Consider the following 27,403-nt stretch of genomic DNA (forward strand, 5'->3'; position numbering starts at 1 on the left):
GACTTCACATATGCACGCAGGAGCCCGGAACGTAACCCGCGCGTATGTGGGGAGATACCTATCTAGGTCAGGCTTCCCCATCTTGGTGTCCTCTTTCTGTTTTGGCCTCCTTCAATCAGAATTCATTGCAAAAAAGAATTTATTACAAGGTGAAGTGCGTGAGGAAATGATTGGGTGCAAAGGGGCGGGGTTGGAGGAGAGGCAGAAAGAAGAGCCAATTTGTCCGTGTCTAAGGGGTGCAATCTGGACAGTTCTGCCAGGGGCGCAAGATCACCTAGCTACGGCTCTGAGTACAGGGGAGTCATGGCCATCAACCACAGAAGCCTTCTTGCACAAGTAGGCTGGAGAAGGATATTTCATAGTCCTTGTAAAAAGTTATAGATCAGGCTTACTCTCTGGTCTGAGCAACTAGGAACCTTGCTTTGGGTTAATACTATTTCCATCATCACATCCCCACCTTCATAGGTTCCAAGTCTCATATCACCTTATATTTCACATAACCATACAGAAAAGATACTTCACCAGCATCCAGGAACTCGGCATATTTCAAGTCAGATGCGCATCTGAGATCAGCTAACTGTTCAGATGACAAGTGCTTTGTATTAAAAAGTCTAAAAAATCTCCCATACAAGTTCTTTAAAAATCCAATCATACTCCTTGTAGGTTTTGAACTCTGTTTCAGATACTGAAATGCACAAAAGACTGACATGTAATTGTAATTCAATTTTATTCTGGCTGCAATGTAATCTTACTAATATCTATATCAGACATAAAAAGATGAGACACTTTATAAAGGAGTCTATCATTCATTAATACTATTGAAGAACTGTCATGATCAAAAGTTATTTTTAATTTTTTCATATACTTTATAGGATTACACTAAATTGTGTTTTGCATTATTCATTGAATAATTTTTAAATGTCTGGATCACAGTCATTGTGACTCTACAGCTTCATATATCAAAAGTAAATGTAAAAATTCTGGTAATAATTTTGTTATTAAATATTATTATCATCAAGTTTTGAAATTTCACAGTCAAGGTTGCTTACATCCAAATTTAGGAATGGCAGTCTTATTTTTTTAATATATTAAACACACACATGCCTCTGTATTCAAAAAGAAAATTATTGAGCACTTTAGAGTACTAGTCCATCTACTTCAGTTTTACAAATATAAATGAAAATGATACACCTGGGAGAAGGCAAATATGTTTTGAAAGTAGGTCTGTTATATAACTTCTCCAACTTGCTATTGTGAGTACTTCAAAAACAAGGAAAAATACTTCATATACCCTAGTATTTCAAAAATAAAACATTTGCAGGACACCATAGCTAGAGTGAGTCACACAGCATATTTTACAGTCCTTAAGGAGGTAATCATACACAAAAATAATTATGAACCCTGATTAAATAATTTTTATTAATTTTCAATTACTGAAGTCCAATAACAGCCACATTTTATCAATGTCAAATTACAATTCGCATCCAAATATATATCAGTTATAAAGCAAATTATACAATTTGTGTGACTTCTCGTGTGCTGGGTTTCAGGGTACAAAGTTCTTATTTATTCCTGCTTCCAAAATCTTGATTAATCCAATTAAATTCAGTCCTGACCTTAGTCTCATAGCAACAGCTAGAGTTCTTGTCTTCCATTCATATTAACACATTTAATAAATTTTATTTCTGCAGAAGGAGTTGTGAATCGAGGCCCCGCTCCCCTATTTGTGATGAAATAAGACACGTGGACACAAGTAATTTAGGTTAATGGGCTAAAAAAGGCCACAACTTTATTGGTTAGAGAATGTGAGGGGTATTGGCTTAGGCAATGGATCCGAACTGACTATACTTAACTCCTGTCCGCTCTGCAGGGAGTCACACAAGGGTTAACAACCTGTAGGGGGAGCTTGTTGATGCAAATCAACTGGAAACTCTCCCCTAGAGTCACCGGAGGGTTGTGCCATGGCCCTAGCCACCACCTGGGTTTCAGACAGGAACCACAACTGCTGGATTCCTTTAATGGAATACCCATCAAGGGGAAGGGCAGGTGATGGCCACAACTTCTCCTCCAAAACACAATGCATTTTCTAATGCCTAACAGCCAAACTTTACATAGTTGTGACAATTTGCTACGAGGTAGGCAAAAAAACAAATGGCTGGTGCCAATCTGCCAAGTGGAAAAAAATCCTACTAGGCCCCTTCAACAGGCGACCAACCAAGGTCCACAGCAAGGTCAGGTGTGGAATGAACAAGAATAGAGGGAGGGAGATCCGTATGTGAAGGAAACAAACAGGCTGAGCCACAGTCCCGCACTCATTTAAGAACAGCAAACCACTCCCCCCAGCCAGCCATATTGGCTGGCTGCGGGCATGACGCAGGTCAGGGACTCTTTGTGATGCAGTGGACCATCCACACCCACTGCAAAGTGCAAGAAGCAAAACCCGCTCACAACCCCTCCCCTCAGGAAAGAGGAGAGGCTTTCTATATCCTGTGCTGACAAGTCAACACAGTGTCTCAAGTACCCTCAGTCCCACAATGAGGACACGCAAATGGAAGTTTAGTTATTTATTGGCACAGCACTCAATTACATCAACTCCTAAAGTGAAAAGTCACATGCACCGCTCCTGTTAAACAGCTAGCTAGGCATCTCCTTCAAACCTGTGCTGTGACCCAAACAGCTGAAGCAACAACACAACCATGCCTCCATCAGCACATTTAAACCCTCTCAACTGATGCACACAAGCAACCAGCTACTTCTCCTATGTGTCAGCTCCAACTGCTCCTGTCCCTTTATGCCCCTCCTCATTCTTGAAGACAGTGGAGGTGACAGGGGAGATTCGAAATGACCCGACTTTCTCTAGGATTCTCTCTTCAATCTCTGTGTCTTCCTGTAACTTTTCCTCCATCTGACTGCCCACCCCCTTCCTCTTCCTCCTGCCACATTCATGGCACAGAACCCGCAGACCGTCTGACTACGTGAACTGAAATACTCCTGACCTCAGGACTGGAGTGAACCTTGCATATGGATTCTGCCTCCAGGCAAGTACCTCCCTGAGACCTGGCTGGTTGGCTGGCCTCTCCCGCCATTGAGCTCCACCGTGGCTGATCAGCACAGGACTATGACGGACACTGATGCTCAGGGAGCCTTCACATTCAATTATTGTGTCAATGTTTTGAGGACAAGTTCTAATGAAACTGCACCAGGAAAGAAATTAAGTATTGTTCTGATTTTCCTAAAACTGTCTCTCCCGGTATAAAGAAAATAAATCCACGGAGGTAGCTCTCAGAACGTAATTACTGCAGAAGAAATTTAACAGTATTCTCTCTAGGCCATGACTTCCAGAGAAGAGTCATGAAAGCAAAAGGTAACTATATCAAATGATCTTGTCTTTTTCTCAGATAAATGAGTATCTTCCTTTAATATTTTGCTCTGCCAGAGGCCAACAGAATCCACATTAGACTGAAGTTCCAGCTGGGTAAGCAAATTATTTGGGTGCTGAAAACTTTGCAAAAATACTCACAAAGGGTTATATCTAATACTAGTCCTATTCAAAGTGCAACTAGTGAAATTAATAGGTTTGCCTACCCCACTCTGAGTAGGATACAACCAATAAAATATAAAAACCTATTCTATTTTTAACCTATGCTTCAAATGTGTGTTTATTTACCTTCTTTTTTAGGGTAAGGTAAAGGTAAAGAGACCCCTGACCATTAGGTCTAGTCGCAGACAACTCTGGGGTTGCGGCGCTCATCTCGCTTTACTGGCCGAAGGAGCTGGCGTACAGCTTCCAGGTCATGTGGCCAGCATGACTAAGCCGCTTCTGGCAAACCAGAGCAGCACACGGAAACGCCGTTTACCTTCCCACCAGAGCGGTACCTATTTATCTACTTGCACTTGACGTGCTTTTGAACTGCTAGGTTGGCAGGAGCAGGGACCGAGAAACGGGAGCTCACCCCGTCGCGGGGATTCGAACTGCCAACCTTCTGACCGGCAAGCCCTAGGCTCTGTGGCTTAGACCACAGTGCCACCCGCGTCCCTCTTTTTTAGGGTACTACCTTCCTAATGCACCTTCTATTAAAAGTTAAAATACACAAAACATAAACTAATTTAAGTGCTACTCTGAGAAGACCCATCAAAATTAATGAACCTAAGTTAGTCACTTCAATTAACTTCAATGGGTCTACTCTGAGTAAGACTAACATTGAATACCACCCTAGATGAAATTAATACAAGTTATAAAAGTAACCAAATAAAATGAAAGGCCTAAAACATGCCCACTTAGCAAAACTAATTTGAAACCAGCCAAACTTTAAAAATCCTTCAGCCATTTAAAATTCTATTGTGTGACAGCATATTCACTCAAAGCCTCTCCAAAACAAATGCATTTCCAGTGCCTGTTTAAAAGCTGGAAAAGAAGCTGCCATTTGCACACAATCGTGGGGTCACGCTTACAAGGGCCCTCTTAATTATACCTAACAACTGTTGTGGAGGCTGGGGTGATTTAAAAAATCAATTCTCCTGTCAGACTGGCAATATCCCCTCACTCACCCAAGTTTAGGATATTCCACCATTCTTCTGCAGAGTAAGTGGTCCACGTACATGTCAAACAAAGCTTTAATAATAAAAGGAAATTGTAACACAATAACGTACTGCCCGAGAGAAACTAAAACAATGTCATGAGGCAAGATTGACAGTTGGTCTCTCTAACTGAACACACGGAAGGGGCGGGGGCCGATTCTGGAGCAGAACACAAAAGCCCTGCCCACCAGATGCCAGGCATTCTACTATTCAAATTAGGCCCCAGCGTTTTTCTAACAACAACCTAACAGACCATACCAGCAAGCATTTGAGAAGAGTTGCTGAGGCTTATCTTAAAGTACACTCAGGCTGGTGCAAGTGAAGGCAAATCTTTGGATAACCTAGTTCCAAGCCATTTTTTAGCTTTATAGTGGAATGGGGAACCTGTGGCCCTCCAAATGTTACTGGAGCCCAACCCCCATCATCTTGAGTAGGGCTAATGGGAGCTGGAGTCCCACCACATGTGGAGGGCCACAGGTCCCTCATCTCTGCTTTATTGGTTAACACCAGCTTCTTACTAAATTAGGCCTGGAAATGAGAGCCAGTGCAATCCATTTAGCATCATATGCTCTGACCATCTTATCCCCAACAGCATGGACATGAATTAGCTGGGGGGGGGGGGAGATTGTGTGCCTCTGTGTCTGTGCACACAAGAAAGTGTGGGGTGACCAAACTCACTTTTGGCCACATTCCGCATTGGCTTGCAGCCTGTGGCAGGCTGGCCAAGAGTGAATATGGCCCTTGAACAAAAGACGTTTACCCACCCCTGCACTAGAGTCACAAAGGCAAGGCCTGTCCTTTCTAGATAGGATCACAGCTGGCAAATCAGCATTACCTGATAGAAAGCTCTTGATATTTGAGTCTAAGATTAAAATGTTTTAATTGCCAAGATTAAAAAGTATTGTATTCATAAATACACTCAAGCATTACAAGCTGGGCAGATTTGTTTTCGAAATTAGGTAATTACATAGGACCTGACCTCTCCTTCCTTCATTCCAATCTTACATTCATACACAATATGATACTTTTGTACAGATGGATCCTAGGATTATGGTCTACCACTTCTGTGTTACTCTTTGGCTCTTGTTGCAGGGAGCACTTGGGATCCTTCCATCAGCTGCCCCAAGTCCTCAGATGAGTCACTTTCCTATCCACAGAAGAACTCATCAAAGGCTGCAGCATACAGACAGCCACATATATTTTAACAGCAGCGTTCTGCTTCTGAGCTCGCATGACTGAGCTAGCTGAGAGCTGCTGCTGGGGAAGATGCTGGGCAGAGCCCTGTCATGAAGTATCTGAAAATTAGTTTTTATCAAGGCTGAATCGTTTATCAAAAACCAAGGCACAAGTAGTAAAAGCTGTCAGGTGACAACTCCTTGGAATATATAACAGCCGTCTCTGTAGAACCATTTATTGTCACCTACAGTTAAAACTTATTTGTGTTGTGGGCATTTAATGACATCTGACTGATTTGATTTATGTTGCCTAAAATCTGGAACAAACCAGGGATTTCCCCGATGACAGCCAGGGCTCCCTAAATCAGCAATCAGAGGCCGGTGCAACACATCTATCAATATAAACAACTGCGGGATCAACGGCTTATTAATGGACAAGTTAGCATTTATTTCACCCAAAGGACATCTCTATTGAGGTATAACTCTCTAAGGATGCACAGTACAGTCCCATCTGCTAAAGGGGAAAAATACTTGATGAAGTTGAAACATCTACTGGCATAGTATTGTCAGCTTTCATATGGGATAAAGCATTTTTGTAAAGGAGAGAGCCCTTGATGGATTGAGTTTCTTCTCTGGCTGCAACACTATGCACACACTGCCTATACAAGGCTAATGTATACAATAATTAATTTTTATAATGAAATGTTTTTAGAATGTTGGATTATTTGATTGTTTGATTATTTGATTGTTGTTAGCCGCCCTGAGCCCGGCTTCAGCTGGGGAGGGCGGGATATAAATAAAATTTATTATTATTATTATTATTATTAGGAGTTGTAGTCCAACATCATCTGGAGGACACAGGTTGGAAAAGTGGAAACAACTTTTAAAAAACAGGATGCAGTGATTTTGGTTTGTATCCAATGCAAGACTAAGTAGCATAAGGCATAAAGATTTATAGCGCAACAGGGCTTCTTCCCCCCTCCTCCTCCCACACCCCCTAAAAATGCTCTGGGGGTTCCCAGATTTGGAGAATGTGCAGTGTCCCATAGCGCAAACACAAATCCTTGCATTTGTGGGATAGTTATGTAGACATATTGGACACAACTCTTGTAAGCAACTCAACGTAAAGCTGTTTCATATTCAATCAATGCTTTTGATGTAGCTTTGATATCTCCAAATGCCGGAAAATATATATTCAAGAAGTGAAAGCAAATCTTTCGCCTTTTATCCTGGGTGCAATGCAACCTTATTAATATCTCTATAAGACATAAAAGGATGAAAGCAAAACAGTAAAAAGATATTCAAGAAGTGAAAGTGGCATTTCATAGCTTAAAGCATCCAAGAAGACCAATAAATAATGGCATGGCCACAGGGCTCTGTTACTCCAGAGCTCATCAAGTGGATTTCAGAATGGTCTCTTCAGATTAATAAAGTTTCACAGTAGGCTGAAAATCAGCTCATTACTTCCTGCTAGGATTGCCTCAAAATAGCTTCACACTGGTTCTTGGAATGAGGAGGGAAGAGTGCCCCAAAACTCCTGTTTAACCATTTTTAGTTCCCAGGTAATGAAAAGAAAAACAAGGACACCCTTCAGGAGAGGAGGAGGAAAAGTCTATAAAGGTCTATGTCAGTTTGTGAGACACATGGAAGATGGAGAGCCTTTAATACTAGTTTATTAGATGCTATTTTAATCACTCACACCACGGCGCATACGAAAATGGCAGAAAAATCCAATAGAAGCTGCCACAATATCATGCTGGTTTTCATTAAATTTGTTGAAAGGGGACTCAGCGTGGAATTATTAAATGACTTTCAGTGGTAAATGAGTAAAATGTCTCATCTATTTATAGCCAACATGCTCAATCATTATTATTTTTTAACAGTGACGCCTCCTAGTTAAAAGTCTTGTCAGCATTTATAAGCCACTCACATTTTTAAGGTTCCAGTAATGAAAACCCAACAATACCTAATTGAAATTAGGCAATAACAATACATTAAAACTATAAGACAGTCACATTTTGGATAGCTGTTTCTGGATATTGTAAGCATCACTGTGGAATTATTGTATTCAGTACTGGAACTAGGCATTGCCTAGGAACTAGGCCTCTTCCACTACTCTACCATAATGTCCATCATAAAAATGTGACATAACCTTGCAGATTTACACAGCCCCTGCTTAACTTGGTATTTGTGAGTGCAAGCAGTTTACAACTATAAGATCAATTATAACGTCCATGCAAAATTAAAATTCGCAAAAACAATTTATCAGAGCATTAAAATAGTCTTCAATAAAATCCACAACAAAGCAAGTCAATTAAAATGCACCACTATCAAAACAGTTTTAAAAATAGTTAAAACAGTAAGATCAGAAATTTAAGTTCAGGGGAATGGCCCCCTAAATACATGTGACTTCAGGAGCTGGAGGAATTTTTAAAATGTCCATTGGTGGAATGCCAATACTGATGGGGCTTCTCATTATTCCACAACACTAGTATCATCAGTAAAAAAGCAAATCTCGGTGTTACCACGGGCCGATAATCATCAGGTTATGGCAAAACCAGTTTCCATTTGCTGATCATAATGCCTTTATCAAGCAATGGAGTGGAAGGCAGTTTTTCAGATAAATTCTATTTTGATCTGTTTTTAGTTATTGTTATCTTAACTTTTTGAAAGTCTTGAATTATTGCTGTTACTTTTTCTTTTTGATTCCTTTCTTGTTTTATGGTTTTTTCCCCTAAACTGCTTTGAGGGAGGCTACAATCCAGTGGTTTGTAATTTATATGAAATAAATAAATAAGAAATTAAATTCTGAGGCTGAGAGCTTAAAAGGGGAGGGAGAGGAGACTCGCAAAGCCGTGCATTTGACAGGTGGAAAGCCCCTTTCAACTATGTGACAGCATAAGAACCAGCTGATGAGCAGACGGTAGAATCCTGCTGGCTGCAGGGGTCTGCTTTGCCACTGTGCTACGTGCAGGGAAGAGGCTGGGGAAGCCCAGCAGGACTGAAAAGGGAGCAATGAAACCATCTAACCCCAGGATGCTGGTCAAGGAAGGAGGAGGAGAGGAAAAACCCAGCTACCTCTTTCATGTTGGGCTAGTGCCTGGGGTCAGTTGGTCTCTCATTATTGGTTATGGTCCCAATGGTAATATTGACAGCTAATGCAGGAGTCAATTGGGGAGGGGAAAAGCAAGTGAGGTAGGCTTAGCATAGGTGGGTGCTTTCCATAATGCAGCAGAGGTGACAGTGCTGGCCATGGACTAGAAGATGGTAGCAGAGACAGCTGGGACCTGAACCACACTGAGCTGGGACATGTTGGAGGCAACTATGGGAGAGGGCCAAGGCAGAATGGGGAGGCTGAGAATGTAGTCAATTCATAGCTCATCATCTCTTCTGCAAATTCCTGGGTCAACAGTGAGACAGCTGACAACACTGTCCTTTGGCCAGAGTTCTAATTCTTCATGGTACCATGTATAATTAGTATGTACAGGATTTACAGAAGTCATCTGCAGAACATTTTTTTTCATAAATAGTAGTTGTTTCAATATACAGTATCACATCACCATCTTGATCAAAGTGGCATTTTGTGCAACTCATAAGAGCAGAAAGACACTGATCACCTTATATTTATGACCATACTACTCTCTGACCTACTGAATGATAGCAATTAGCCTTCTTTAAAGAAAACCAACATGAATATAATTCTCTACTTCCAAATAAGTGCAGGATTTTTTTAAAAAATCCCCATTAAAAATATCTTCAACATTTTATGAATCAAAGCAATCACAAGTCTTGCATTTAAATGTGTGTAAATGGCAATTAATAGCTGCCAACTGCTGAGTTTGAACTGATTACTGTGTCTCATTCTGCAAGAGTTTCAAATTTATTTATATGAGCGCATAAGTTGTGCAAAAAATAAATTGACTTTCTAAACAGCAAGATGCAAAGAGCTTAAGCAGCTGGCTGCTAGAGGAATATGTCATATTTTCCTTGCTGTAAATGTTGCTGTAGATTTTTTGCATAAAACATGGGACCAAAATAGATTAATTCTGTTCACATTTTGGCATTGAGATCAAAAGGTGAAAAAGACTTCCTTCAAGGGAGGAAGAAGCAGTTACAGCTTTCAAAGCTGACAGTCTGGCTGACGCCTACAAAGTTAGGCTGCTGTCAGGAAGTATCCTCGCTACAGGCAGTTCAAATATTCAGATGACCAGTGTAAATTCAAGGTGGTATCCATTTGATTCATAAGGAGTGGGCAGCCAAGGGAGAAAGAGCCAATCACTGAGCAACATATTGTGCAAATACATAATTAGGGGCCATACAGAGAAGGGCCATCATTCAGCGGTATAGCACATGAACACTTCCATGTTCAATCCCCAGCATTTCCAGTTAAAAGGATCTCAAGATCAATACCTGTAACCATGGAGAACTGCTGTAAGCCAGAACAGAGAATACTGGGCTAGACATACCAATGATCTGACCAGGGCTAAGACACCTGCTTATGTTTTGGGATGGACATATTTTTAAAATTTAAAAAAGTCATGGGGCATTTTTAGCACAGGTTATGACTAGGGCAGGACAATATATTGATATATCATCCAAAACCATTTTGAAGCTCATATCGTGATATCGATTTCATAATTTTGACCTGGCAATATATCGTGAATCATGATATGTGTGTGCTACGCAAAAATCAATAAAACCAAGAGTGCACATAGTCTCTGTTCCCTGGGATTATAGTCTAAGAGGAGAGGAAAAAGCTAAAGAAGCTGGACTGTGCATGATTAAGGGGATCAAGAATAAAATTAATCAGGAATTAACAGTTTAAACATTGTGTGGATATTTATATGGCAATAAAAACTTGGGGGAGGGGGAGGATATGAAAGAAAGTTGGCTTGATCAACCAAAAAGCAGAAGTATTTCAGATACAGTGATCACTACAACTACAACTATGCAAGAAATACATGAGAAAATGAACCATCCTAGTAGCGCCATCTTGCGCCATCTTAAAGACCTCTGAGACTGGCACAGGTGAGAAATAAGAGATATGGGGATGAGAAAGGATCAAGGCTAATGAAAAAGAGAAGAAGCTGGAATAAAGATGCAGTGAGGGTCCATGTTCACACATCATGATAAATCATACTTTCTTCCTTATTGTGGTTTAATGAGAATTTAGCAGCATGCTGGTATAGCCTGCCTGATCGCTCTCACTTTGTTCCTCCCCTGGTACAAGCAGGACAAACAAACCAATGAGAAACCATGGCTTCAAGTTGGCTAGCTATCATGGTTTGTAAGGGAGAAATAAGTCATAATCCCAGGTTCAGATGTAATGCAAAGCCAAGGCGTCCTGGTTTGTTTATGCACCAGAAAAACAAATAAACCATATACTTTGCATATAAATACATATCTAGACCATATAACTTGCAGAAACAAGTTTAGCTACTTCTGTCTCAAAGCCTTGGTCTGCAGGTAACAGCTTTTAAAGATGAATAATATATAGAACACAGACACTTTACAAATTCCTGGAAGGATAATTTACTGTAGGAAAAGAAAGAAATGTGTAAATGATTAGAGAGTCTCAGCTCTGCACTGCCATATGGCATCACAGCATAAGATGAACATAAAATACAATTAAACTACTGTACAGCTAATAGGGTAATTTATTTCATAAAATGAATATTAAATTCTCACATGTGAAATCATGCAAAAGTTTTAATGCAAAAGATAAACACCTCAGTCAGCAGTAACTACCAAGTCCTTTTGCTCAGTGATAGCCCTTTTATATTCACACTGTCTTTGTCAAGCAAGTAAAGCCAGGACTACAATTGCCCTACAACTGAATTTCAGTTATTCGTAACCAAATCCTAGGACCCAAACGATTTGGTTAAATGAAATTTTAATGCAATTGCTTTCTTTGATAGGTAAAAATGATTTTAATTCAAGGCAACAGATGCAGGATGGGTAATGAAGTGAAATAGGTGAAACTTACGAGTTTTGAGGGTCTCAGGGATAGACAAAGAACAATCACACAGCAGGCTCTGCAATGATGCCTTTTAAGTGAAAACTGAAAGCACAGCATGAGTGACATAATGTTTCTGAAATTTGAAAAATAACCAGACGAAGCCTATAAGCTTTATTTTTTACTCTGACAAGTATATAAATCTTATTCCTCCATTAGCACAGCAAATGAGGAAGAAACTTACAGGAATGCATCAGGGATTGTTTCATTTTAGAACAATCTGTTACAATTAGAATTTTCTCAAACCATGCAGGGCTTGATTAGCATGTTAATGATTAGCTGAATTCTAACTTGTTTTGCTTGGGCCAAGACTGCTCAACTTCTAAGAGGAATAGAGCCACAGCACAGCAGCAAAGGACAATGGGTTTAATGCAGAGGAGTCTCATCTTCAATCCCCAGTATATCTACTTCAAAGTACGGTATATCAGGTAGCAGGGTAAGACAAACTTCATCCTGAGACTTTTAAGAGCCAGTGGCAATTGGAGTGGATAGAATGGGAATAAACAGACTGATATAGTAAGGGTATGTTCACATTATTGCCTTAGGACAGTGAAGTTGTTTCTTCATCTAATCACAATTAAAGGTAAAGGTAAAGGTACCCCTGCCCGTACGGGCCAGTCTTGCCAGACTCTAGGGTTGTGCGCTCATCTCACTCTATAGGCCAGGAGCCAGCGCTGTCCGCAGACACTTCCGGGTCACGTGGCCAGCGTGACAAGCTGCATCTGGCGAGCTAGCGCAGCACACGGAACGCCGTTTACCTTCCCGCTGGTAAGCGGCCCCTATTTATCTACTTGCACCCGGAGGTGCTTTCGAACTGCTAGGTTGGCAGGCACTGGGACCGAACGACGGGAGCGCACCCCGCCGCGGGGATTCGAACCGCCGACCATGTGATCAGCAAGTCCTAGGCGCTGAGGTTTTACCTACAGTGCCACCCGCGTCCCATAATCACAATTAGATGGGTTCAATTTACATGGCTGAAATCACTATTAGGAAGTAGGATAGCCATGCGCCCAACATTACAGGAAGCAGTCTTCTTTATGAACGGCTGTCCTGCCCAAGTCCAATTAAAAAATTAAAATGCGTAGGAAAGGAGGGGGGGCCTTAAAATTGCCTGTCAGCTGCACCTAGACAACAGAATGAGCAGGCAGGCACCCACGTCACCTGCTCAGTTTCTCCCACTATAGTGAGATGTTTTATTTTTCTATTTAGACTTTTTTTTTCATTTATGCATATAAATCTGCATGTGCTAGTTTTATGCAAATCTACACCATCTTTTGTTGGTGCTGCACTGAATTTTCTCTTTTCCAACTATATGTAAGCGGCCCCACCACCACCCTTGGTAGGGTGGCCATCACCAAAGCAAGAGGGCAAAATACTATACATATTTGCATAAAAGTTTGCATATGCTGATTTATATGTGTGTGTACACAAACACAGAGAGAGTAAGAAATTATTAACCAGCAGTTTGGATCTTGCTTTGCAATTCCTATTGGATAGAATCACAAATGGGTGGTTTCTACTACTTGTGTTTCTGATCTGCTGTTGATAGTGGCAAAGCTATAGTATTCAAAATGGAACCACAGGAGTCTTTTTTGCTGCCATCTGCTGGGATATTTTAAACCCATTTTTGTTTTCAGAAAAAGCAAACAACACCAATTAACAGTTTGCGTCTTAGGTAAAAGAAAAGGTAACGACAAAGACCTTTAACCAAATTTTGAACTTGTGTAGATCTTTGAATTTTCTCTATGTTGCAAATTTATTGCTGCTGCTGTTTAATTTCAACAAAAATTATTGCTTGACTATCTCACAACTATGAATGTGCATGTTGGGTGATTGGAGAGAAGACAGCTAAGCAAATATCCAAACAGTAGACCAGGTTTCCTGGGATAGAGGTTCAAGCCAGAACTGAATACAAAAGACAAAAAATAGCTCCTAGATGCTGAGACCAGAACCCTTTGTCTTTTTAGTCACAGCTCCCTTCTCTCAGCCAAGAGCACTTCTGGAACTGGTACACAGCTGAGTAGAAAAGCACTGGGAGAAGAGACTTAAGGGAAGTAAACTGTCAGGAAGGAACAGACCATTTATTTGTCCATCTAGCTCAATATTGTCTACATTGTTTGGCCACAGCTTCCCAGCATTTCTGGAGATGCATGCAAAGCAGATTCTCTACCACTCAGCTACTGGAGAGGAGGGGACTGTTCTGCCTCTTCGGCTATTGCGAACAGATAACCTATTTCAGACCTTTTTCTATGCAGCTTAGACAAAAGTGCTTAGCACATGAATCTGTCTTCCCCCATGCCTAGCTTGGATCCCAAACTGGATTTAAGAGTGCTAAGGAGCTTAAACCCTACTAAAGAATTAGAACAAGTGAATTAAGCCTGTTTTTGTTTTTATTTTATTTTACGTGCACAGTTTCTGTTTAACCAAAGGTTAGCAGTATCAAAAACGCAAAAGCTATTTTGGAAGAAGGAAACAAATTCCTTTGTGATCTGTGTGGTGTTAAGTGGATTACGGAAGGACAATATTGAGATGGGCAGACTTATAGAACGATTTGCAAGCACTCTCTCCCCATAACTGACTAATGCTATTTACTTGTGATAAACACTTTTTTATTTAAATGATGCTCTGTATCTCTCTGTGGTACAATGCACTATTAACAGTCTAATGGCAGCCTACAACCAGTTCTCATTATAGCAGCATAATAATAGTGGATTACATCTGATAGCTTCCTCGTCAAATTTAATAGGAACCATTTTCACTACAGAACTTTATAATTTGTTTTTAATCACATAATAGCATTGTGAAGCAAACGTGCCCTTTATACACTTTGGGGAATATTTTTTTTTTAAAGACCTTACTTGCTCTTCCGCACATATACATATTTTTTAAACCCACAAACCAACCACAGTTGCTGATTTCCTCATTACTATGAATCCTGCTTTAAGCAAGGAAATCCATACTGTATTTTTTTGAAAACTGAAAAAATTAAAAATTAAAAACTGAAAATGAATAAATAAAAAGTAATAAGGGCCTATAATCTTTTTTTCCCCATGAGCCGCTGCTCTGCACTACACGGTAACTAGAACTGCACCAGATTTTTGCCCAGTGATGTTTTGAGGCAAAAGAGGGGCCTTCAGGAAACCTCACAAAATGAGTAAGACAGAAACCATGTGTCAGAAGCTGCTGGCGTCTCTGTGTGCCTGCCTCATGTCATGAACCTTTTAAACCAGCATTTCCCAAACTTGGGTCACCAGCTGATTTTAGACTACAATTCCCATCATCCCTGACCATTGGCCCTGCTAGCAAGAGATGATGGTAGTTGTAGGCCAACAGCAGCTGGAGACCCAAGTTTAGAAAACCCTGATTTAAACAGTAGGTGGCCGCCTTCTTAAAGAACAACCTTCTAAACCAATTTTGCCTACCCATTGAAAGTTTCTTTGCATGAACAAGAGAACAAATGACTTCTTTTTTTGGCTGAGCCTTGCTTTAACAAGTTCTTCCTGTCCTCTTGCATGCCTCTTGGCTCCAATTCCTTGTTTGTCCTCTGGTCCTGTATATTCTTTGGTCTTGACTCCCAGCTTTTTCCTTGATCCTACACTGTAATTTGTCCTTCAGTCCTGCCTTGTTGGGTTGAAATAAGCGACAGACGAGACTGTGGTGATAAGGAGAGGATGTATACAGATAGATAGGAAGGTCATGACATCACTTAACATTCCGAGCTAGCAGTGCCAGGGTAGCTTAGAAGGGAATGTACAGAAAGAACAGGACTCGCAGCATCTCCAGAAATACATACTCTACACTGCCTTGCTCATCAGTTCCAAATATTTGCCTGACTAGTGGCTCCTGGTTCCCAGTTCCAGACTCACCTCAAAGTGCTTGCTGCCCTCAGCACAGCCCAAACACCATGCCACTTCAAGTACATGTCAAGGGGGTCTCAGTTCATGAAGCTCCCAATGATTGCCAGAGGGAATGGAGAGCCAAGATTTTTGATACAAATTCAAATTTTTATTACTTAGTCAAAGACCATAACCAGTCGTTCAACAGTACAATAAAAACAGCTTAATATAGGATTAAAATATATTAAAGCATAAATATCATAATCCATTACAATGGAAAACCTTTATGAAGCACTGAGTTATAAAATCCTGGGAGATATAATTTATTTTTTAAATCAAGTTTACTCTGAAACAATCAGAGTATTATTTGACTTTCATTTACAGTAAAATATTTTCGTGTATGTATGCTAAATATATATATACTACAGCAGTGCTGTAAAACGACTGCAGAGTCCTATACAAGTTGTCAGTGGCATATATCAATATTTATTCTCTTTTCAAACCACAGTTTCTATCTCATTTTCCATATATATCTTTCCTACTGAACATCACTATTTAGTAGATATTTAGTCAAGGATTTCATAGATATCCACATCTCTTTTCTTAAGTTTGTTTGTAATAACATTTTGTTACTTGCATAGTCAACATGGAGCTCATTTCACGGGACAAGACTAAATTTCTGAGCATCTGGTCTTCATTATATACTAATGGGCTGTCTGTTAAGGATATTGTAAAGCAATTAATTGGCAGAAAGCACATCCTTCCCCACAGGAAGCACACAAATGGCAAAACATATTATTACAGATCCCCTTTTTTCAGATAAAGACATTCTGTGGCATACAGTAGGGAAACCAATGCTTTGCAGATGACTCCATGTAAGTGTTCTAAGAGGGTTCCAGTATCCAGAACATACATCTCCACATGTACCAAAAGAAAGTGGAGATGGAAGCCATTCATATAGGACACAACCACGCCACAAAGGAGTGGCTTGGTAAATCCATATAATCATAGAATTGTAGGGTTGGAAGGGATCCCAAGAGTCATCTAGTCCAACCTCCTGCAATGCAAGAGTCTCAACTAGATCATACATGACAAATGGTAATGAAACCTCTGCTTTAAATTCTCCAAGGAAGAAGAGTCTCCCACCTCTCATGGGAGTCCATTCCACAGTTAAAACAGTGCTTACTGTCAGAAAGTACTTCCTGATGTTTAATCGGAACCTCCTTTCTTGTAACTTGAATCCATTGGTTTGAGTCCTACTCTCTGGAGCAGGAGAAAACAAGCTTGCTCCAACCTCCATGTGAAAGCCCTTTAGATATTTGAAGATGGCTATCATATGTCTTCTCACAGTCTTCTCTTTACCAGGCTAAACACACGTAATTCCCTCAATAATTCCTCATAAGGCTTGACTTCCAGATTCTATCACACATTGCAACCTACTGCATTGGTTACAATAGAATGCTTCTTCCAAACCTAATCCCGGTAGGTTGAGCAGCAACTTCCACACTATGGATACCAGGGAAGGCCTGAAGACACAGGTGCCCTCACAGGGGCCACACTAGAATCTCCCAGGGATAAGAGATCTAGCCACCTCAGGATAACAAAAAGCCTATTACATATACGGGATTTATGGAATACTGAAGGAAGCAAGTAACAGGAGGAATATGTCCAGCAAGGAAAACTTGGAAGGAGAATTTAAGCTCACCATACAATACATTCAGTATTTGAATATATTGTAGTATTAGTCATATAGATTTTTTTCTGCTGTACTTTTTCATAATTTAGGCAGCTATCCTGTAACTACTTACCTGGGATAGAGCACTTAGCTCAGATTTACATCAAAACACAGAATTGCAAATGTACAAATATGATTTCAATGTATCTATTTTGTTTTTACACACATTGTAATGTGTCTTAAATACTCTACTGAGAAAGGAAAGACATAAATAATTTAAATAAAATTTCCCAGTCTAAGCATCTTCTGTCTTGTATAAGAGATATTTCCTCTCGATCTTTCTTTTTGGGTCTGCTGTCACTGAAAAAAGCCTACTTTTCATCAGACATGGAGCTGCAGAGCAATGGTTTAAGACATTCAGAATATAATTTTAACATATGTTTCTCTGATTTCCTTCCCTGCTGCCTACAAAACTTGTCATGTTCCTTTACTCCAAATGTCTCCAAATAAATAGTGGTTGTAATAAATAAATAAGCAGAGGATCACATAGATTAAATTTAATATAAGACAGAAAGAGCTTGGGGAGAGAATGGAAAACACTGTGGGGCTAGATCTTATAGTCTGTGGTTTGGAAGCCAATGTCATAAAGGGAGCAGTCATTACAAATTGCAGAAATCCAAGCCAGAGAATGCAAATGCATCAGGGGTTCTCCATGACCACAATAAATTAAGTAAAAACCACTAGAGGGTTGGGTGTGTGAAAAGGAAAGCAATATGGATATTCTCTGGTCAATAAATTAATATTTATTGTAGCCTTCCCCAATCTATTCCCCCTAGATATTATTGGACAACAATTCCCATCAACCCTGACCACTGAGCATGCAGGCTGAGGCTAATGGGACCTGGAGTTCAAAACAGAGAGGAAAAGGCTGAACTATACTTAAACCTTTTTGATGGTGATTCTTGGAGGCCAGAGGAAGTCTGAGCATGTCTGAACCCCCCCCCCCCAGAAGAAAATGGCATGTGCTTCAGTGGCTGCTACCTTTTAATGTTTGGGGGTTTCTAAGCTTTCTTATTTCATTTTATCATGCATATAAAAACAGAGAGAACAATTATAACAATGGATGAAAATTAAAAGATGAAAAACAAAACTATAAAATTGGGATGTAGAATGAGAAAAGTTGACCATGGGTTAAAATAACAAAGTCCAAGGAAAGGCTATCAACATTATCAGATAATAATAATAATAATAATAATAATAATAATAATAATAATTTTTATTTATACCCCGCCCTCTCCAGCCAAGGCCGGGCTCAGAGCGGCTTACAAGCAATAATAAAAACAAGATGAATGATTACAACTTAAAAACAAAAGTAAAATACATTAAAATAATGGAACATGAAATATTAAAATGTAGCCTCATCGTAGGAGGAGAAGGAAAAGAAAAAAGAAAGAGAGGGAGGGAGGGAGTCAAATTGGCTCCAAGCCAAAGGCCAGGCGGAACAACTCTGTCTTACAGGCCCTGCGGAAAGAAATCAGATCCTGCAGAGCCCTGGTCTCATGAGGCAGAGCGTTCCACCAGGCCGGAGCCAGAGCTGAAAAGGCCCTGGCTCTGATTGAAGCCAATCTAACTTCCTTAGGGCCTGGGACCACTAGGGTGTTGTTATTTATGGACCTTGAGGCTCTCCGTGGGGCATACCAGGAGAGGCGGTCCCGTAGGTACGAGGGTCCTAGGCCGTGAAGGGCTTTAAAGGTCAAAAGCAGCACCTTAAATCTGACCCTGTACTCCACCGGGAGCCAGTGCAGCTTGAAAAGCACTGGGTGAATATGCTCCCATGGCAGAGACCCCGTGAGGAGCCTCGCTGCAGCATTCTGTACCCGCTGGAGTTTCTGGGACAGCTTCAAGGGCAGCCCTGCGTAGAGCGAATTACAGTAGTCAAGCCTGGAGATGACCGTCGCATGGATCACTGTGGCCAGGTCGGGGCGGGAAAGGTAAGGGACCAACTGCTTGATGCGGCGAAGGTGGAAAAATGTCGCCTTGGCTGTTGCTGTAACTTGCGCCTCCATGGAAAGGGAGGCGTCAAGGATTACACCCAAACTCTTAACGGAAGGCAATGGCACTAACTGGGCCCCCGCAAGAGAAGGGAGTTGGTCCCTCATCCCCATGCCATCCCGACCTAGCCATAGGACCTCTGTCTTCGAAGGATTTAGTTTCAATCGGCTCCCACGAAACCATCCAGCCACAGCTTCCAAATATCTGGTCAGTGTGTTCGGGGCCGAGTCGGTGTGGCCATCCATCAACAGATAGAGCTGAGTGTCATCAGCATATTGGTGACAACCCAGCCCAAAGCTCCGGATAATCTGGGCAAGGGGGCGCATAAAGATGTTAAAAAGCATCGGGGAGAGAATTGCGCCCTGCGGCACTCCACACACCAAGGAGTGGCGCGACGACATTTCCCTCCCTAGTGCCACCCTCTGTCCCCGACCAGAGATAAAAGAGCACAACCAGTTACGGGCTATGCCCTGTATCCCCACGTCTGCGAGGCGGTGGTCCAGAAGATCATGATCGACCATGTCAAAGGCTGCTGACAAATCTAAAAGGATCAGCAGTCCTGACCCGCCTCGATCTAGTTGTCTACGGAGATCATCTGTTAGGGCAACCAGAGCCGTCTCTGTCCCAAAACCAGGACGAAAACCGGACTGAAATGGATCTAATGCCGATGTTTCCTCCAGAAACCTACCAAGCTGTTCAGCAACCGCTCTCTCAATTACCTTACCCAGGTATGGAAGATTTGAAACTGGGCGGTAATTGGATAGGTCTAAGGGATCTAATGAAGTTTTCTTTAAGAGAGGACACACCACTGCTTCCTTCAGTTCCCCTGGGAATGTCCCCGTGTCAAGGGACAAATTGATAATTTCAGCCAGGGGGGTCCGCACAACATCTGGACATTCCCTAATCAGCCAAGACGGGCATGGATCAAGGAGGCAGGTGGTGGGCCTACTAACTTGGAGGAATCTATCCACATCAGTAGGGAGTATCCGATCGAAATGGTCCAACACTGGACCCGAAGTCAGTCGAGGGGCCTCCAGTTCAGTCACTGTATCTAAATTGGCAGGGAGGTCACGGCGGAGCAACAGGACTTTCTCCGCAAAAAAGCTCGCAAATGCCTCACAGCTGTGGGTCGAATTTGTGCTTAGACCCGAGCCAGGGAGGAGCGGGAAGTCAATCTTGGCTTTCAGAGCATAGTGATCAGACCATGGCACTTCCATAGTGGATTATCAAATATAGTTCCAGATTTGCCATGTTTGTTACAAGGGTTGCCTTGAAAAAAGATGGTTTTGCTTTATATGTCACAAGTACAGTAAGTGGCAAACAATATAAAAAGTGTCTGGAGAGTCTAGTGCTTGCTGAAATTTCAAAATATGTGTGATTTTCTCCATTATAGCTATATTCCACAGTGAGTGGTACCAAGTCTACCTATTAATGTTTTTACCCAGCATCCTTCTATTGACAATGCCCCTTCAACAGACCCATGCAGAGGCGGGGGGCAGCCAGGTACACTTGCCCTGGGCCTCAGAGGGATAAGTCATCGGGGGGGGGGTGCCAAGGGGCTGCAGGACTTACACTGTCTGGCCCGGACAAGACTCCCACCCCGGGCCTCAGACAAGCTCTGCACATGCCTGACCTTCATCTATCAGATCTCTAACATTCAAGTTTTTAGCTGGCGATGACAAAGATAGCAACTCCCATAAAGCAATCATTTAACCCAATAAGCTACAGTTCCTAGAACCATTAACAAGCTACAGGACTCTCAACCATTAAAATGGTATGAGTGCTTTAAATGTATGTTGTGGATGTGACCTTAAGGAGCCAATACCAAAGTGCTTAAGTTTTGCTGGATACTCCCAACAGAGAAAGTAAGTATTTGAGCCTCTCTTTTTTGTTTTGTTTTTTGGTCTAATGGAGAATCCAGAAAAACTTAAGCACTTCGGTACTGGCTCCTAAAGGTCCGCATTTTACACCGCTGGTTTTTCCCCTAGAGAATTCCACGTCACCATTCTAGACCTCTGTCTCCACCGGTTACAACACAGCCACGAAACACTGAAACAATATTTCAAGTTAATGAATTGCCTTTTGCTCTTGAATTATCTGACATTTGCTCCCCCAGATTCAGTCTCCAATGTAACAGCTTATCATTCTAAATTTGACTGGTTACACAAGAGAGAAATTGTTGCCATTCAATCCAAGTTTGCATGAGGACTAAGATGCAAAGTGTAATTAACGCAGCTCTTAAATAGCCTCAATTAAACACCTGCCTCTCAGTTACACACCATAGGGAAGGCAGATGCTTATCTAATTAACACCACAGCTCTTAGCCGAAGAAATATGGTGTGTGTGTGTGTGTCAGAATAATTTGACTATTCATATGTTTGTTAAGTTCACAACTGCTTACATCCTAAACTTCACTGGAAATAAGCACTGAATTATTCTCTATTGATGTATTTTTAAAGTACTCAATTTTCTACTGCACTATACCAACTTTTATGCTGTTTCCACAGAATGAAAGAATATGCTGAAGTCTATTAGGACAACTATTTTCTGCAATGGAGTTACATACTTGCATAGAATATGAATCTGTGGATTACCTACTATTCTATAATTTGGGAGCATGCAGCATAAAGGGAGAGGAATCAGTCTGGAGACAGCTTACCGAGCTTACTCTTGGAATTCTTTCTGTAACTGAAGCAAAAATGGCCAATTGCTTCTTCTTTTTTCGTGGTTCTTCAGTGGTCTCTTTAACCTGAAATTTGAGCAGATAGTATTACGTTTGGGTGCAGGGGAGCTTACATTATAAAGGGAAGTTTGAATGTGTCACTGCTTTACAGTTTTAGTAAATATTAGTCTGTTGGCAGAATCCCCAGACTCATTTGCACAAATAAGCTGTTCATGTGCAATGCTAGGCCAAAAATCCTATCTTAACAAGTGATTATATACGCATGAGCTGTATGCAGGTCAGTTGAGCTCCCTTAAATCCACTTCACTCATCCTTTCATGTGAGAGACTCAACATGCCAGGATTCAGCAACTAACCATAGCTTCCTGTTACAAGCACGTTGCTTCAAAACAGGCTAGGACATGAAGCCATGGTTTGAAAACACCTAAAGGCAAGCTATGTTTATATGCTGAATCCTGTTGTGTTCAGCTGTTTGTACAAGGAAAGACTGAAGCAGCTGCAAAAGAGTTATTTGCACCCACCTGCAGCTTGGGTATATCTTGACTTACTCAAGGCAGGATTTTTGGGTTAGCACTGGTGCTAATACAGCTCTACTTGTCCTGGTCTCTAATACTTCCAAGACAGATCCCACTAAAGATTCACCTCTTTCTAGAACTTTATCATAAAACCACTTAAGTGTGTGCAATTCTACTAGAATTATATTTTATTCCTAAAGGTAAAGGAACCCCTGACTATTAGGTCCAGTCGTGACTGACTCTGGGGTTGCGGCGCTCATCTTGCTTTATTGGCCGAGGGAGCCGGTGTACAGCTTCTGGGTCATGTGGCCAGCATGACTAAGCCGCTTCTGGTGAACCAGAGCAGCGCACGGAAATGCCATTTACCTTCCCGCCGGAGCGGTACCTATTTATCTACTTGTACTTTGACATGCTTTCGAACTGCTAGGTTGGCAGGAGTGCTAGGTTGGCAGGAGATTTTATTCCTACTAGGATATAAATATTTGTTTAAATAAAAATATTAAGGGCACCTTTGTGAGAATAACTTCACAAGGAGTCATGGGAATCTTCTCCCTTGCTCAACATGTCTCCCATAGAGATATTCTATCTCATTTTACCCCAGCCAGCAAGTTAATCCTGGACCAGCAGCATAGCTAGCCGGGGTGGGAGGTGCTGTCCACACCAGGTGGGTGGGTGCATAGGGCAGTACGGCAGGAGAGCTTGAGTCTGGTACTGTGGCTGCTGGGCATTTGGGGGGATGCAGCTACGCAACAACTTTGGTCCGCCCCAGGCGCCGGTGGAGATTGCTACGCCGCTGTCCTTGACAGAGTTCTACAAAAAAAATCCCCTGCAAAAATTAAAATTGACAATCCCCTTGGTAGACAGCACACCGGGCCATGCAAAACAGGCAAATATAATTAATTTAATATTATTGTGATTTATGGTAATTCATTGTAAGTGTTTAAAATTTGTCACCTGACCATTGTCTCTCTGGAGAAACTATATAATCTTACAGAGCTACAACTTGGATTTTGAAAACTTTTTGCAAACATTGTGTTATGTAGGAAACGCAAGATACTTTTTAGTTATGCATTTTGTTTTGGAGTATTTTTAATAAGCTCGTTTTAAAACTGCCAAACAATATTTGATGACTTTGCCCCAGTAAGAAATGTTAATAGCATATCCAACCCCCTTCTCCCTTCCGCTATCACGAGACCTATCTCTAAATTTATCTATAATAACTTCTAATGATAATATATGTTAGCTATTCAGCTTGATTAAGACCTAAGGGGGGAAAGTATTTGCATCTGAGACATGCTGCGGAAAATTGTCCCTACAACTAGCATATTTGGTAATATGTATTCAGTTCTTCCCCTTATGATTATAATTCTGTTAAATCAGCTGTCAGGGAATGTTAATGGGGCTCTTAGGTAGTCATACTTAATATGTTTGATAATATGGAGCGAGAGAAAGATCCTATGCTAATTAATTGACACCACTTGAGAAATAGGGTAGGTTTACTATTCTTCTAGTTTGACTGTAGTGTGGAAATGTAAGTTATTTTCTAATAACTAGTTACTTATTTTCTTTGTATTTACAAGATGGTCTATGTCGTTCTTTAAACCACAGTAGAACCTATTTCTTTTATAGAGAGATTTTTCTCATTCGGAAAGGATTATTCACAAGTACTTTCCAGAGGGAAAGCAGTCTTGGTTTGTTACAGCAAAAAAGAAAAAGAGTGTGTACTGTTGTACCTTAAAACCTAACAGATTTACTGTGGTGTAATATCCCATGGATTGCAGTCATGAAAGACTATGAAACCTTATGCCACAATAAACTAGTTTTTAAGGTGCCACAATCTTCTTTTTTGTTTTCCTATATAACTGTAAGCCAATTCCCTAGCTTCTGTTTGATGAAGCTTGGCTCCTGTGTACTGCACATTTCTGTCTCCCAGTAGGTGCTCAGAGGCAGTAATGCCCAATGCAAAGTCTGGTAATCCTATGAAAATTTACTGGAAAGTTAGATGAAGAAGAAGAAGAAGAGTTTGGATTTGATATACCGCCTTTCACTCCCCTTCAGGAGTCTCAAAGCGGCTAACATTCTCCTTTCCCTTCCTCCCCCACAATAAACACTCTGTGAGGTGAGTGGGGCTGAGAGACTTCAAAGAAGTGTGACTGGCCCAAGGTCACCCAGCAGCTGCATGTGGAGGAGCAGAGACGCGAACCCGGTTCCCCAGATTACAAGACTACCACTCTTAACCACTACACCACACTGGCTCTCAATTCAAATCCCACTGAATTCAGTGGGGCTAACTCCCTAGTAAATCTTCTTCTTCAACGGTCACTTGTAGCCAAGTAAGATTGTCTTCCATGAACACGGTCTAAACAGAGAGTCTGTAAGTGACCGTGGAGGCCAAAGTAAATATGCATAAAAGGGCAGCCTGAACGGTGTAGAGCAGAAAAGCAAGGTGAGTACAGAAAGAGGGGACTGAAACTGCTGAGTTGGAAAGTGATTAAATCAATCTTACAATTCTAAGTGAAGGAGCAGAGGGAGGAACACTAAATTGGCTTGTCTGCTTACACTGGCCTGTATCAGACCAATCTGCCCCACAAAAGTTGCACAAGCACCTGCTGTTCACTTGCCTCTTTACGGATGAAAACAAATATAGCTTTGGTAGATCAGACCACAGGTCCATCAAGTCTAGGATCCGATTTTCAATAATGGCCAGATAGCCTCTGGGAAACACATCAGTAGAGCATGAAAACAACAGATCCCTTTTTGTTTATACCCAGCACCTGGTATTCAGAGATATAAAGGAGGGATGATGGGAAACCTGTGGCCCTCCGGATGTTTTTGGACTCTCATCAGTCCCAGCCAACATAACCAATGGGCAGGGATTATGGGAAATGCTTTCCAACATCTTCTGGATGGCCACAGCTTTGCCATCCCTTTGAACACAGGTGCTCCATTAAGTTATCATGCTAACAGCAGTTGACAGACTTATTCTCCATTTGCAGAACTGATTATCTGCTGCTGCTACATTCATGTACAAGTGGCTTTTGCTAAAGAAAGAATTCAGCACTTACTCTCATTTGAGGTTTTGTTTTGTTTTTATACCGCCCTTCATCAGAGAATCACAGGGCAGTTTACAATATAAAAACACAAAAATACATACCATAGTAAAAAACAGTAACCTACACACACACACAGTTTAAAAGTCCATAGATGGTTTAATTAGCCAAAGGCATGCAAGAAGAGAACTGTTTTTTCCTGGCACAAGATATCTCTGGATTATAGACAAAGTAGATTAACACTACAATTCTAAACACATTTACCAGGAAGTAACCCCCTTTAAGCCCAGAGAGACTTACTGCTGAGTAAAGATGCACAGGATTGTACCACAAATTATTTGGGCTCCATTTTTAACATGAAAAAGAAAACCAATCTACCTGATAATCAGCTGGTCCAGGAGTAGTAAAAGCTTCTCTCTTGACTAAATATAAGAGTCTAGGAACTGAAGAACCAAATGCTCCCTTTTTCTTTTTTTCCATGTCAGCCTTTTTAAGACTTTCTGTTGCAATGCTGTGGTTGAGAATATTATAGAATGCAGGACCTGCACAGCATACAAGGAAGTTCTGTAAGCATAATAGCTGTTACTTAATTCTTTTACCACAGACAATTAAGTTAAAACGGGAATTGTAGGAGAAAGGGCAAAAGTGCTATACAAAAATAAAACAATACGCTTATATACACATACACACATACACATATAGCACAGCACTATAACTACTTTGGATTGTCAAGGAAAAAGAAAACCCACATCTCTGCCGGGTGAGAAGGTCCACATTTAACAGACTGAGGACACGATCAAATGTTGTACTCAGCAAAGAGAGGCTTATGCTGAAGATAAATGGTAGGCCACATTTCTTGCAGATTAGAGGACGAAAGCAAAGACTTCTGTTCAAGGACAGAGTACAAGGAGAGGTGCAATAGAAGGGAAATGAGCAGAATGAGAAATACATCATTAGCATGTTTTCATGGTAGGCAGCTCAAAAATATACAAAGGGTCACCAAACATTATACCCTTTGGTAGATTTCAGGTTATTTACATTTGCTTTCATACAAAAGGACGAATCTAGAAATCATTGGGAAAACCGTTCATTAATACTAGATTCCACCCTTCCCCTAGTTTCTGCAAGTATCTCATTCAGTTGTCTTGTTTATACACAGCTCACTCAAAGTGCTCTGAGAGAGAGAGAGAGAGAGAGAGAGAGAGAGAGCACTCTTGGGAATACCATTAATAGGTACTATTTGTCTTAGGAAGTGACTGTCATATTATAGTGCTGATGACCTCTAGAATCTTAGGATAACTAGCGTGATCTGCAACACAAGGATAAATAGCTTTTTCTGACTGTCAACAAGGGTGACCTTGTCAGATGTGAAGGAATATGCGGGGAACTCAATGGAAACTGTCGTAAATATTTACAATAAAGACCCACTTCTTTGAATGGCAAGAAAATATTCATAAATTATAAACTCTACAGCTGTAATACTATGTGCTCTTATTCAAAAGTTAGTCTCAGTGAGCTGAATTGTGGTGGTTCTGCTTTAGCATACTGTTATGCACCTCCCATTTCCTTGAGTTGTAGAAATAAATGGGCTGTGTTACAGAGCTTAGTTTCCTTTGGTGGAGAGACAGTATTAGAGACATGGTGTCTTTTTAGAAACATACAAGTGGAGCCCAGCTGAAGCTACAGTAGGCAATACAACAACTAATCCTGTTTTGACTTCCCAAGGAGCAACAGCACTCAAAGACAGATTCTCTTTTGGTCAACCTCACTTAAACTTTCTACCTCTGTCTCAATGCATATTGTACAATTCAGTTTCTAGCTGCT

The 27,403-nt window shown here is 41.0% G+C and overlaps 1 protein-coding gene across 1 annotated transcript in view; it reads right to left on the minus strand.

The window, feature by feature from the left end:
* The window catches only part of STPG2 (sperm tail PG-rich repeat containing 2), a 213,773-nt gene that overhangs the window by 147,809 nt on the left and 38,561 nt on the right, over nucleotides 1–27,403 (minus strand). The window contains exons 9-10 of the mRNA XM_083398448.1: nucleotides 25,958–26,121; nucleotides 21,992–22,081 (exon numbers count right to left, since the gene is read on the minus strand). Coding sequence (XP_083254574.1) covers nucleotides 21,992–22,081; nucleotides 25,958–26,121 — 254 coding nt within the window. The remainder of the gene's footprint in view (nucleotides 1–21,991; nucleotides 22,082–25,957; nucleotides 26,122–27,403) is intronic.

This window comes from Podarcis tiliguerta (assembly GCF_965153285.1).
Source record: "Podarcis tiliguerta genome assembly, chromosome: 9".
NCBI lineage: Eukaryota > Metazoa > Chordata > Lepidosauria > Squamata > Lacertidae > Podarcis > Podarcis tiliguerta.